Genomic DNA, 12,465 nt, shown 5'->3' with positions numbered 1-12,465 from the left:
AACTTCACTATGAAAAAAGAGTTCTTCAATGGACGACTCAGCAATGGGTAGGTGGCGCTTTAAAACAGCAGTGCTGACACTTCTAATTGAACACAGGTGTGTGTCTATTAATGAAATCCTGTGGAAATGGAGCCACCAATTGAAACACATTCAGGAACACAAAAATTTCTTTGATTAAAGTGAATTACCATGCTGTGACCTTGACTTATGGTGTCTCAGCGTTGTTGACAGATACGAATTTTGTTGATGGTGTTTAATGATGTATCTATTTTGTTCTCTTTCAGCTTATAATTGTGAATATTACAACCAAGGTACGTAGTATTTATGTAAAGAAAAATAATTCTCTATTGGATGCATCCTCATCTCTCAAAATAGCTTGATGAATGTATTTATTATTATAAACCACACTGTTTCTTGCCATACCATATGACCCTCTATATGCTAGAAGGAACTGTATTTTGAAACAATAGTTTAAATATGGTTATCCTCTGAATTAGTTCTGTGCAGGATTTAGCTGCTGTTATGGCCAGTGCTAGAACTTAGGCTTGGGCATGACTTCTGAAAACAAATTTAAAAAAATGTTTTTCAAACCTTGCTTTCTCTAGTATAGCCAAGATCTCTGTGTTCTGTGCCACAGAAAAAACACACAAGCCTTATTTACAAAGACATGTTTCAGAGTAGCAGCCATGTTAGTCTGTATCCGCAAAAAAAAAGGAGTACTTGTAGCACCTTAGAGACTAACCAATTTATTTGAGCATAAGCTTTTACTCAAATAAATGTGTTAATCTCTAAGGTGCCACAAGTCCTCCTTTTCTTTTTTACAAAGACTTGTTACCTACAATCAATCTCTCTCTCTCTCGACCTCCTACATACATATACTATGTATATAATATATGTATGTAGGAGGTCAAATTCTTCCCAAGTCAGTATGGCTTGATATTTCTCTGGTTAGTGGCAGTTAATGGTTTCTCCATACTTCTGTTCCATTAATATGTAAGGTGTCTTGAACTATGCACCAGCAGCTCAGCTAGTTAGCAAACTGACACCTGTGGGACTTCCAAGGGTACTGAGACAATGGTTACAGGGATACAGGCCTCACAGTGATTAGCTAAACCACTTGTGTCTGTCATCTGGGATGTAACTTGAGACATCCTGCTGTAAAAACACAGCTCTCAACCATCTAAGCAAAGAAAAATCTCTGTTAGCTGTAGTACAGTGGTGCTAGAGGTTGTCTCCTTTCTGGGCCTCCAGCCCCTGCAGTTGGATTGCATAGTAACAAACTCTTGAGTACATTAGACATTCTCAACCATTAGAAGGTAGCAGTGACATATGTTATCCAGAAATATTGCATGTCCTTTGCAATATTTGCCCTTCCATGCTAATATCATGATGTAATTGTACTGCTCTCTTGTAATCTGATCCTTTATTCAGAGGCAGGCTTTTTCCCTGCTTCACCCAGCCTGGAGTAGAGGCAGACTAACATTTCACTGGAAACAAGTGTGTGTGTGTGTGTGTGTGTGTGAGAGAGAGAGAGAGAGAGAGAGTGTGCACGCGTGCAGCCTTTGCCTTGTCTGCTTGCCATGGTCTTTTAATCAGAAAAGTCTGGGTCAGGCTGAATTCAAAGTAGCTTTTGCCTATTTAGTATTTGCCAGGGCTCACACTACATTTATACATAAACCTAAAAAATCTTCCCCTCCTCTATGCCTTACTTCATTATGGAAGATATCTAACAATATTTTCTCTCTACATGTCCCATCTATTTCATGGGACTTCTCCTATATGAAAGCCATGAAAGCTTTTTTGACGTAAACAGACAAGCATATTATTAAGGGATTCAAACTACTGACACATTAGTGTACAAGCTATGTGGTTTCATGTTGTTATATATGCTTATTACCATTTTAACCTTCACTGCAGTGAACTGCCTTTGTAGACAGTGAAATTATAATTGTGTTTCTTACAAAATGAATAATATCAATATATACTGATCTCTAATGATACTGTATTAAAATGAATCTAAAAAGATAATTCATTCAGTGTGAATTATAGCAAAACTGGAGATCTGAGCTTGTTATAAGCTTTATGAATAGTTCTCACTCTTAGTAATTATTTCCTCATTATAAAAGTTTTTGTGCATGGGTTCATCCAGACAGGGATTGCTCTGACTCATCAAGAGGTTCTACTAAATCCCCTGCTTGCACTATTTTAGCTTGCACTATTTTAGCTTGTACTATTTATGTCCTGTTTATTTTATTGCTAGTGTTTCTACTGAGTGATATTCTGTGATATATGTTATGCTGGATGATAATACTGTTCCCTTCTGGTTTAAAAATCTAATAGCCCTGATCCTTCAATTTGCAATGTATAGGTGGACTGCTGCACCCATGCAGAGCCATGTTAACATCAGTGGAGCTCTGTTCATGAATTGTAAAATGCAAGATTGGGGCTTATCAATTTACTTCATATTAATAGGATAACAAATATTTTCTGTGAAAACATCATAGTCCTGGTACTTTCAAGAACGGTTGCTTAAAATGACAGATATATTCATAACAAACTTCATCTTCATGACTTCATCTCTTAGAACTGCATGGCATGCTTCTTGGATCCTGGAACCAAGACATTACACAAGAATTGAAATCTTGGCTAGATTCAATGGTATCATTGCATAATGGTGACATTACCCAGGGTACCATCTGGACTGTTGAACAGCTGTTTCACTTCAACCCTTCAACCTGGGGTGGCTTTTACACTGGTTCACTGTGAGAGCAGCCACTCTTGGTCTGCTCACAGACAGCCTCCAGCATGTAAATTACTCCCAGTTATACTGTATGAGTGCTATAGCCAGCCACTCTGCAGAGCAACTCCAGCAAATTCCCAGTCCCAGATTCCTCCCCCCAAAATGTGCATCTGAACTGCCCAGCCCTCTCTTGGACAACACAAGCTCATATTAAAGTCCGTCATTTTATTAATAGAAAATGATATGCACAAATCCTGTTATCTCCAATGGAGTTTCCCAAACACACTGGTCTACGTAAAACAATAAAACAAGTTTATTAACTACACAAAGATAGATTTTAAGTGTTTAGAAGAAATGAGACATAAAAGTCAGAATTGGTTACAAGAAAAAGTAAACGCACAGTGACTCACTGAGGGGAGTGGGCAGCTCATGCCTGTTTTGGCAGCAGGACCCAGCTGGCTCTATCCTCTAAAGGGGCCCATGGAGCACAGTGCCAACTGGAGCTCCTCCCGCTCCGTCCCCCTGGCCAGGGCCTCTTGCTCCCACAGGCTTCAAGTATTTAAATACCCGCGAGTGTGGCCAGCCAGGTGTCCAGGCCAGGGCAGGGCAGCAGCGGGGAGAGCATGCAGGGTGTCTCCAGTGGTCAGGGAGGGGAGGAAGTGGAGAGCAGCAGGCTGCTGCTGTGGCAGGGTGAAGCTGTGCCCCGGCGAAGCTGTGCCCCCCTTTCCACTCCAACCACTGAGGAATCCCTGTGCTTGCCCAGACACGCATTGCATCCACACCAGTGCCCTAGATACAGAGGCATGAACAGTTACAGCTCAAATGAGCAATATCGGCTCCTGTTTGGGTCCCTGGAGCAGTCCAACTGAGAGTCGAGGTTCTTCAGCCCTAGTGCCTGGCATGACCTCTACAGTTCTGTCTTTTCAAGCAGTTAGGCACTTGCAGGTTTCCAGGCCAGGTTCAGTTAGTGTGTCTCATGGAGACTTCTCCTACAATATCCTTGTGATCCCCTTTTTGGGTCAGGACCACCAGTTTGAGAAATGCTGAGTCTTAAGGGCTTTACATGTTTATATTTTGCCATTTTAAAATCCATATTCATGGTTGTTACAACACCATGACATTTAAGATTTAAATATCTGAAACCGTGAAATTCAAGATTTTAAAAATGCTATGACCATGAAATTTACAAAAATGGACCTTGAATTTGGTAGGGCCTGGCTCCTTGCTCCTGCAAACAATGCACACAATCTCAGAACAGCTCAGGTTTGGCCTGGCTGCCCTTCCCTTCTGATGGAAGATGGTGCACAGGCAGGCCAAGTTTGAGTGAGTGATGTTGTGACCTGGTGGATCATAGTGTTACTACTTTTTGGCCTGAGTGGCTAGCCAAAAATTCAGGGTCTTGCAGGCTGTTCCAGTTATGAGGAGAAATTGATGATGCAGTCTGGTACCTTTGAGGCAATCTTGTTTGTTTTCAAAAAATGTAGAAAGTCCTGTTTCCTTGATCATAGGAGGAACCAAAAGCAAAAGGAGACAATTTCTTTGCTTACAGTCCCAAACCTGCTAGCCAGCACCAAAACCAGATGCCACCTCTGTAGACTTCTCTCAATGTCATGCACCAGGCTTGTCCAGGCTGTGTCTGGTTTACTGCCTCTTATCTCTCTGTTTTTTGTCTTGTCTCTTTCCGAGTCTGTTCCTGTGTGTTCCTTCCCTCACATCCTTACCCAGAACAATACCCACTGAACCTTCCACCCATGTAGTTCTAATTCCTGGGCAGATTGACATCTGCCTTTATTTTAGATGGTGCTGCTACGAAGGAGCGTAACCATTTTTTACAGCTATCTTAAATGGAGGGCGGTGGTTATGCCCAGCAGCGTCAATTACATTTTGTGCAACCCACAGCAATAGCAAGAAGTGAAACCTTGTTAAAAATGGTACATGTTTGTGAACTTTTCCACCAGAGCAACATCAGCATCAAATGTTCGCCTCATCAGTGTTCCTGTAGTTGACAGCTGTAGGTCAGCAACTTGAAACTTCATGTCTACTTCCATCTGGCCTTACTGGATAGATGCAGAGGTCAAATTCAATGCCCATTGGGGAATAGTAGTATTACAGTTCTTTAATTATTTTATTCCATATTTCATCATCTGTGTGTAAATATGATACCTTCAGTTCACCACCAAGAATGGGGATATATAGAAGAGGAAATTTCATGAAGAACAAACCTGGGTTACTAACTAGTAAGTGCAGTTATTGAATATATCCATACTTTCCTTTCTTGCATCTCACTTGTTTAGAGTGTTTGTATTCTGGACAGGAAGTGAACTGGAGCAAGGAAATGTTGTACCTCTTGCATAGGGTATGTCTACACTGCAGCAGGGAACATGTTTCCAAGATTGAGTAGACAGACACGTGCTAAAGCTCTGCTGAAAACAATGGTGTTGCTGGGGATAGCACACAGCACAGGCTAGCTGTCTGAGTACAAACCCATCCAGTCCCAGGTACATACATGGCCAGCTAGCTCAAATTGCCACTTGTGCTATGCACAACTACACTGCTGTTTTTTAGTGTGCTAGCTATATCTATTTACTTGAGCTAGGAAGCACACTCCCAGCTTCAATGTAGACATACTGGCTTTAGATGCGGTCTTGGACTGAGATCACGTTGAGGCACATGGCCCCGTTCTAAGTAAACTGCTTTTAATAGTTCCTGGGTTTTCTTACCTTTGTGAACAATTCCAAGTGTGGGAAAATAATCATGGCAATATATGCCACCAGTCGTTGGTGGTAAGTACCTGAGGTTTTGCTCTTTTATATAAGTAAATCAATAGATTTTTCAATTTGATTTTGTTTGTTTGGTGTTTGTTTCACTAGGCCTTGGAGAAGGACCATATATTTTGGCAAGTTATGGACAGAATGATACTGTCATAGGAGCTAACATTACCAGCAGAAAGCTATTTCCTTTGCCTAGAATCAGTACATATGAAAATGTGGGATTTAGTTTTATGATAACTCCCGGCCTTTTCAAAGATAAAGACTTATGTAAGTATACTCAATATTACAGTAATGACAAAGACTAGTTTTAGAACTATATGTATCAGTTACTCTGTTACTTATTTCTAAGTTTATTAGTTGTCTAAAGTAAGCTACAATGATTTTTTTTTCAGTTTGTCCTTCATGGAAAGGAAGAAATGAGAATGGAGTAGTCAGTTGCAAAACTGATTTTTCCGTACAGTTTCAAGAAGAAATATAGTGCATTTAAAATACATTCTTGGAAAAATTAACTTAAGGCTTTAATGCTAAATTTTGCAAGAATATATTTTAGAAATGCAGCAAGGTCCAAATGAATAGAACAGTTTTTGTAAGGGAAATTTAAGTATCTTGTGCAACTAGAAATAGAAGTGGTTTGCATGGGTAAATATGAAACATTAGATATTAAAAATGTTTACCAAAAGTGTTTGTGTCCCCAGTTATAAACAAACCACCTATGCTATGCTTATTAATTTCTGTTTGTTCACGCTGTGTAAATAATTTTTAACACTTTCTGTCATTCAAACCTACATAGTGACCTATGTCACTAAAAATGTTAATATATAAAAGTATTTTTCCTTGTCTCAATCCCTTATATATCCTGCACCACTGAACTCAATGGGAGATTTGCCATTAACATCAGTGGATGCAGGCTCCTATCTATCACAGTTTGTGAAACCAGTATCTGCAAAAGGGCCATCTCTGTCCTGAGATTTCAAATAATGTTTAAGAGAAATTGAGATATATTGGCAAGGGAGAAAATAAGTTTTTTGGATGATATTTGAAAATAAATGGAAAGGTGATGAAGTAGAAGGATGAATGAAGTCTAATGAAATTCTCCAGCAGATATAAAATAGTACAGGTAAAATGTTGAGGTGACTGAAAGCTGAATTAAATCCATGTAATATGTGGACATTTTAAAAATTACTGTTAGGGATGAGATAATATTTCAATGAAGTAAGGAAGCTGCATATTTTTACCTATGTTATTTGAACCAAGCCTTTTTTGAGCTTCTCAAATGTTCAGAGAAGTGATTTCTTCACTTTTGATCTGTCCAGGACCAGAACAAGAAGTGATTAAATACAACTTTCCTGATGGCACTTCTGGCTGTGACTGGATGTAAAAGTGCCTGAAATCTAAGGAGAGAAGACTTTGTTCTCACAAAATGTGTACCCTGATTTTGCAGCCAAAAGCAGTTTGGACAAATTATGCTTACATAATTAGAGCTAGTGGGAAAATTTCTGGTAAAACTAAGAAAATTCCAATTTGGTAGAGTGAAAGATTTAACTGAATATAGCATGGATTTGAAGAAACTTGTGTCAAAACACAGCAGAGCACTAGGACTGTCTGTCTCCCTGCCTCTCCCCTAGCTCCAGGGATGGGCAGCACCTCTCAGGCGCCCAGAGTTGGTAGCTAGGTAGAGGGAGGCAGAGTGACCAGGCTCTCAGCCTTTCTGGCAGCTGGCCAGAAGGCTCTTGTCCTGGAGGGCAGAAAAATCCTGTTTTGGTTTTCCCAAAATGAAATTTTTATTGAAATCCCATTTTGTGAAAACTAGCATGTTTTTTAATGTCTCATCTCACTTTGTGACAAAAAATTTTCTCAAAAAGGAATTTCCTTTTTTCAGTCAGCTCTATATGTAGCTGAATTTTCAGATTTTTATATGAACTGAATCAAACTGAATTATGGGTCAGTATTGCTATTTTCTACAGAAAAATGGGAGAATTTTTGTGAAGAACAATTGTTTAGACATAAACTTCTCAATAGCTAATGTGTAGTCCGTTGCCTCTGGTTTTCTGGTGTGATAACCTTCTCCTGATTTCTTTGTATTTTTTTTGTGACAGCTCTGTCTCTTGTTTCCCTTGAGTCTGCTGAAAGACCAAACTACTTCCTGTATGTCCATGACAATGAAACTGTTACTTTGGAACAGTGGTCGGCAAATTCTTCATTTCGTAGAAGAGCTACATTCTTCCATCACCAGGGCCTCTGGATTCCAGATTATAGTGCATTTGAACTTCACAACAAGAAAGGCTTTTTCATTATATTGACAGCTTCTGGGATTAAAGTGTCAAAGTATGATGATTCAGAAGAATTCAAACATACAAGTAGCTTTAGCATTGAAGGTAAGTTGTACATGATCCCAAAGAATACTGTACAGTTTTGTTCGAGTTGTCTTAAGAGGAGTACACATGAGTGCATCATCTTCATCGATAGTAGCAAATATTGGTACTGATTTCCCCTATTTGTTTTTGAGTTTTTTCCCCTCTGAGTCGAGATGTTATTGATTTCCTGTTTTTGTGGTCACGAATATTGCCTTGACAGCATAATTCAGTCATTGATAATTGATTGATAATTAGTCAGATTGATAATTATTTTTATAGGGCTGTCGATTAATCGCAGTTAACTCATGTGGTTAACTCAAAAAAAATTAATCGCGATTAATCTCACTGTTAAACAATAGAATCCCAATTGAAATTTATTAAATATTTGTGGATTTTTTCTACATTTTAAAATATATTGACTTCAGTTATAACACAGAAGACAAAGTGTTCAGTGCTCACTTTATATTATTATTTTTGATTACAAATATTTGCACTGTAAAATGATAAACAAAAGAAATAGTATTTTTCAGTTCACCTTGCACAAGTATTGTAGTGCAATCTCTTTATCATGAAAGTGCAATTTACAAATGTAGGGTTTTTTTTGTTACATAACTGCACTCAAAAAACAAAACAATTTAAAACTTTAGAGCCTACAGGTCCGCTCAGTCTTCTTGTTCAGCCAATCGCTAAGATAAACAAGTTTGTTTACATTTATAGCAGATAATACTGCCCGCTTCTTATTTACAATATCACCAGAAAGTGAGAACAGGTATTCGCATGGCACTTTTGTAGCTGCCATTACAAGGTATTTACGTTTAGCCAGATATGCTAAACATTTATCTGCCCCCTTCATGCTTCGGACACCATTCCAGAGGACATGCTTCCATGCTGATGATGCTTGTCAAAAAATAATGCATTAATTAAATTTGTGATTGAACTCTTTGGGGGGAGAATTGTATGCATCCTGCTCTGTTTTACCTGCATCCTGCCATATATTTCATGTTATAGCAGTCTCGGATGATGACCCAGCACATGTTGTTCATATTAAGATCACTTTCACTGTAGATTTCACAAAATGCAAAGAAGGCACCAATGTGAGATTTCTAAAGATAGTTACAGCACTCAACCCAAGATTTAAGAATCTGAAGTGCCTTCCAAAATCTGAGAGGGACAAGGCATGGAGCATGCTTTCAGATGTGTTAAAAGAGTAACACTCTGATGCAGAAGCTGCAGAACCCAAATCGCCAAAAAAGAAAATTAATCTTCTGCTGGTGGCATCTGACTCAGATGATGAAAATGAACTTGCATTGGTCCACACTGTTTTGAATTGTTATTGAGCAGAACCTGTCATCAGCATCGATGCATGTCCTCTGGAGTGGTGGCTGAAGTATGAAGGGACATATGAATATTTAGCATATCTGGCATGTAAATACCTTGCAACACCAGCTACAACAGTGCCATGCTAACGCCTGGTCTCACTTTTTGGCGACATTGTAAACAAGAAGCAGACAGCATTATCTCCTGCAAATGTAAACAAACTTGTTTGTCTGAGTGATTGGCTGAACAAGAAGTAAGATTAGAGTCTACAAGTCCACTCAAAGTTTTACATTGTGTTTTATTTTTGAATGCAGTTATTTTTTGTACATAATACTACATTTCTAAGTTCAACTTTCACGATAAAGAGATTGAACTACAGTATTTGTAATGGGGAAACTGAAAAATACTATTTCTTGGTTTTTTACAGTGCAAATATTTGTAATAAAAATAATATAAAGTGAGCACTGTACATTTTGTATTCTGTGTTGTAATTGAAATCAATATATTTTAAAATGTAGAAAACTTCCAAAATATTTAAATAAATGGTATTTTATTATTGTTTAAAAGCGCGCTTAATTGCAGAATTAATCATGATTAATTTTTTTATCGCTTGACAGCCCTATTTTTTTAATTTGGAAATGAATTTGATGTGTTATAACAAGCAAACAAAAGTTCGCATATTGTTTAGTGAGCTATAGATATTTTTTCTGTTTGCTGGGTGAGGCAGTAGTATTGTTCCTGAAATCAACAGCACATTTGAGTATATGTACTTTTTCCTTTAATACTCCAGTATTTTTGAACTTTCTAGAACTCCTTGGTTTAAATACTCACTTATAAGAACACTATCATTCATTTGGAAGTTTTTGGGAGTCCATACTTCATTCCTACTATCGACTTGCTATTACTGTAATATATATCCTAGAAAAGACTATCAATCTATAAATACCATGCTTTCCTTCTTTCTCAGATCTCCATGCATCAGTGCCTTATAGGAGGATGTGTGAATGGAGATATGAACCTTGTGCTAGCCCGTGTTTTAAAACATGTAGTGATCCTGAAGGAGTAGCATGTAAATTTCTTCCACCGTAAGTCTGATTGAACTATATATCTCCAATATAATACTATTATATAGAATGCATATGCTATCATTTTTAATAATATATTATAATATATACTAATCTTTACTAACCAAAGGTTCACTTCAGTGGAGTTATAAGAGGGTTGAATTGGCCTCTTGTGCCTTGTAAAAGCAGGTGTGCACATGCCCATTAGATGATTTTACTTGATACATGTTCATGTTTATCTGTGGGTAATGGTCCATCAGAATGAATGTGGAATGACTCCTTGTCAATCTCCTACTGGCTGCATCAGGACTTCAGGTGTGTGTGTGTGTGTGTGTGTGTGTAAGCTATACAATGGAGGGGTCTCAGGATTCTCTGTGTGGCAGGGGCAAAAAAAGGAACCTTAAAAACTGTCATTTTGTCAAACTGAACTAAGATATTGTAGATTTGCCACTTTTTCTAATGTGATTTTTTGGGGTTTTCTTAAAGGGTTGAAGGATGCTTACCATATTGTCCTAAAAATATGATCGTTGATGAGGTGACACTTAAATGTGTTTATCCAGAAGACTGTAAGTACTTTCTGCAGTTACCAGTAAAGTTTTTTATTTATTTAGTGCTCATGACCAGTGCGATGGGTTGGACCCCCCCGCCCCTCCCATCTGGGATGCCACCTGATGTACTGTGGTTTTACTGAGCCTCTCCTGCTCCACCAGCCTGGATTCCCTCTCCCTGTTTTGCTGAATTATGCTCTCCGGCCTTTTACAGCACACACACACACAGTTAGGGCCACACCCAGCTGCAGACACAGACTGAAGTCAGCTCTGTGTGAGAGGACTCACCCAGCACTAACATGCATACCCCTTTTGGGAGATAAACCCAAAATAATGCTGTCTTGCACTGTATAGAAAGTGCTGCACAGCGCAAGCTCCTAAAAATTCGCCCTCTCCCTCAATGTGGAGAGAGATGTGCACAGCTTCTCCCTCCCCCCCAGCCCCCGATATCAATTGCACAAACTGGGTTATGTTATAAACAAGAAATAAGTTTATTAACTACAAAAGGTAAATTTTAAGTGGTTATAAGGGATACCAAACAGATCAAAGCAGACTACCTTAGTAAACAATCAAAAACCGCAAACTGAGCTTAACACACCAGACAGGTAAAATATTAATTAGCAGATTCTAACGCTGAGTAACAAACAGACTGGCAGATTCTTAAGGCACAAGTTGCCTTGGCTTTCTCAGGTTTTCATTAAAAGGCTAAAAATCCTTCTAGCCTGGGACCATCAGTTCCCACAGTTCAGTCTTTGTTCCTCTGATGTTTCCAGGTGTGTTGTTGCAGGGAGAGTAAGGTCCCCCCATAATGTCATTTTCTCCCTTTTATATCTTCTCCCAACTTGCTGGAAAGCTCTTTTGCTGTGATGTGGGTCACACAGTTCCCATTGTGTAGTGCTATCTCTGAAAGGTTTCTGTTGTACCCAGTTCCTGGGGTAATCCTTGTGCTTGTGTGCATTTCCTCAATAAGTCATCAACATTGTCTGGCCTTTTTACTGTTGTATCTGAAAGGCTGCTTGTGGGCATTTTAAACCTCACAACATGTTTCAGCAACACATGCGTAGCCAAACTTCACACACGACAATAGCACATACAATCCTATGAGATATTATGGTCTAGGAGATCAAGACTTTTAGAATGACACCTCACAAGGCATTACTTTGTATAAGTCATATCCTAATGACATATACAGTGGTGAATCCTGAGGTGTCAGGGTGTAACAATCAGATTGAAAGCTCTAGAAAATAAAGCCCATATACAGAGAGAGGGAGAAGAAGAGGGATATGCATGCTGTACAGGCAGTGGCTGCACAAGTTTTTTTATGCTTCCTGCAATAGTGCTACCTCCTTCGCTCTGGCCTCCCTGATATGTGCATCACTCCACTCCAGTCCATCCAGAATACAGCTGCTAAAATCATCCTCCGCATCTGACCATGTTGAACACAAATTCAATTCCTCTTCTGTCACTTCCATTGTGTTAAATTGAAACGTCTTGTCCTTGTTAAAGGCCCAGCACAACTCTGCCCCAGTTATACATCGATCCTGTGTTTTTACCATGACCTCTTGTTACCTCACTGCCAACCTCCCTGCATCATTTGCTACATTTTTTGAGTGGTGGTGGGGGGTATTTAAATAGCCCAGTGTCCTGGATACTTAACTGCTGGCGTGTGGC

At 38.9% G+C, this 12,465-nt stretch overlaps 1 protein-coding gene across 1 annotated transcript in view; it reads left to right on the top strand.

Annotated features, from left to right (window-relative positions):
* The window catches only part of OTOGL (otogelin like), a 135,933-nt gene that overhangs the window by 70,604 nt on the left and 52,864 nt on the right, over positions 1 to 12,465 (top strand). Inside the window, exons 31-35 of the mRNA XM_075126183.1 lie at positions 285 to 311; positions 5,611 to 5,778; positions 7,608 to 7,886; positions 10,150 to 10,267; positions 10,733 to 10,812. Of these exons, the coding sequence (XP_074982284.1) occupies positions 285 to 311; positions 5,611 to 5,778; positions 7,608 to 7,886; positions 10,150 to 10,267; positions 10,733 to 10,812 (672 nt within the window). The remainder of the gene's footprint in view (positions 1 to 284; positions 312 to 5,610; positions 5,779 to 7,607; positions 7,887 to 10,149; positions 10,268 to 10,732; positions 10,813 to 12,465) is intronic.

This window comes from Caretta caretta, chromosome 1, assembly GCF_965140235.1.
Source record: "Caretta caretta isolate rCarCar2 chromosome 1, rCarCar1.hap1, whole genome shotgun sequence".
NCBI lineage: Eukaryota > Metazoa > Chordata > Testudines > Cheloniidae > Caretta > Caretta caretta.
This window is presented reverse-complemented; position numbering and strand designations above follow the sequence as displayed.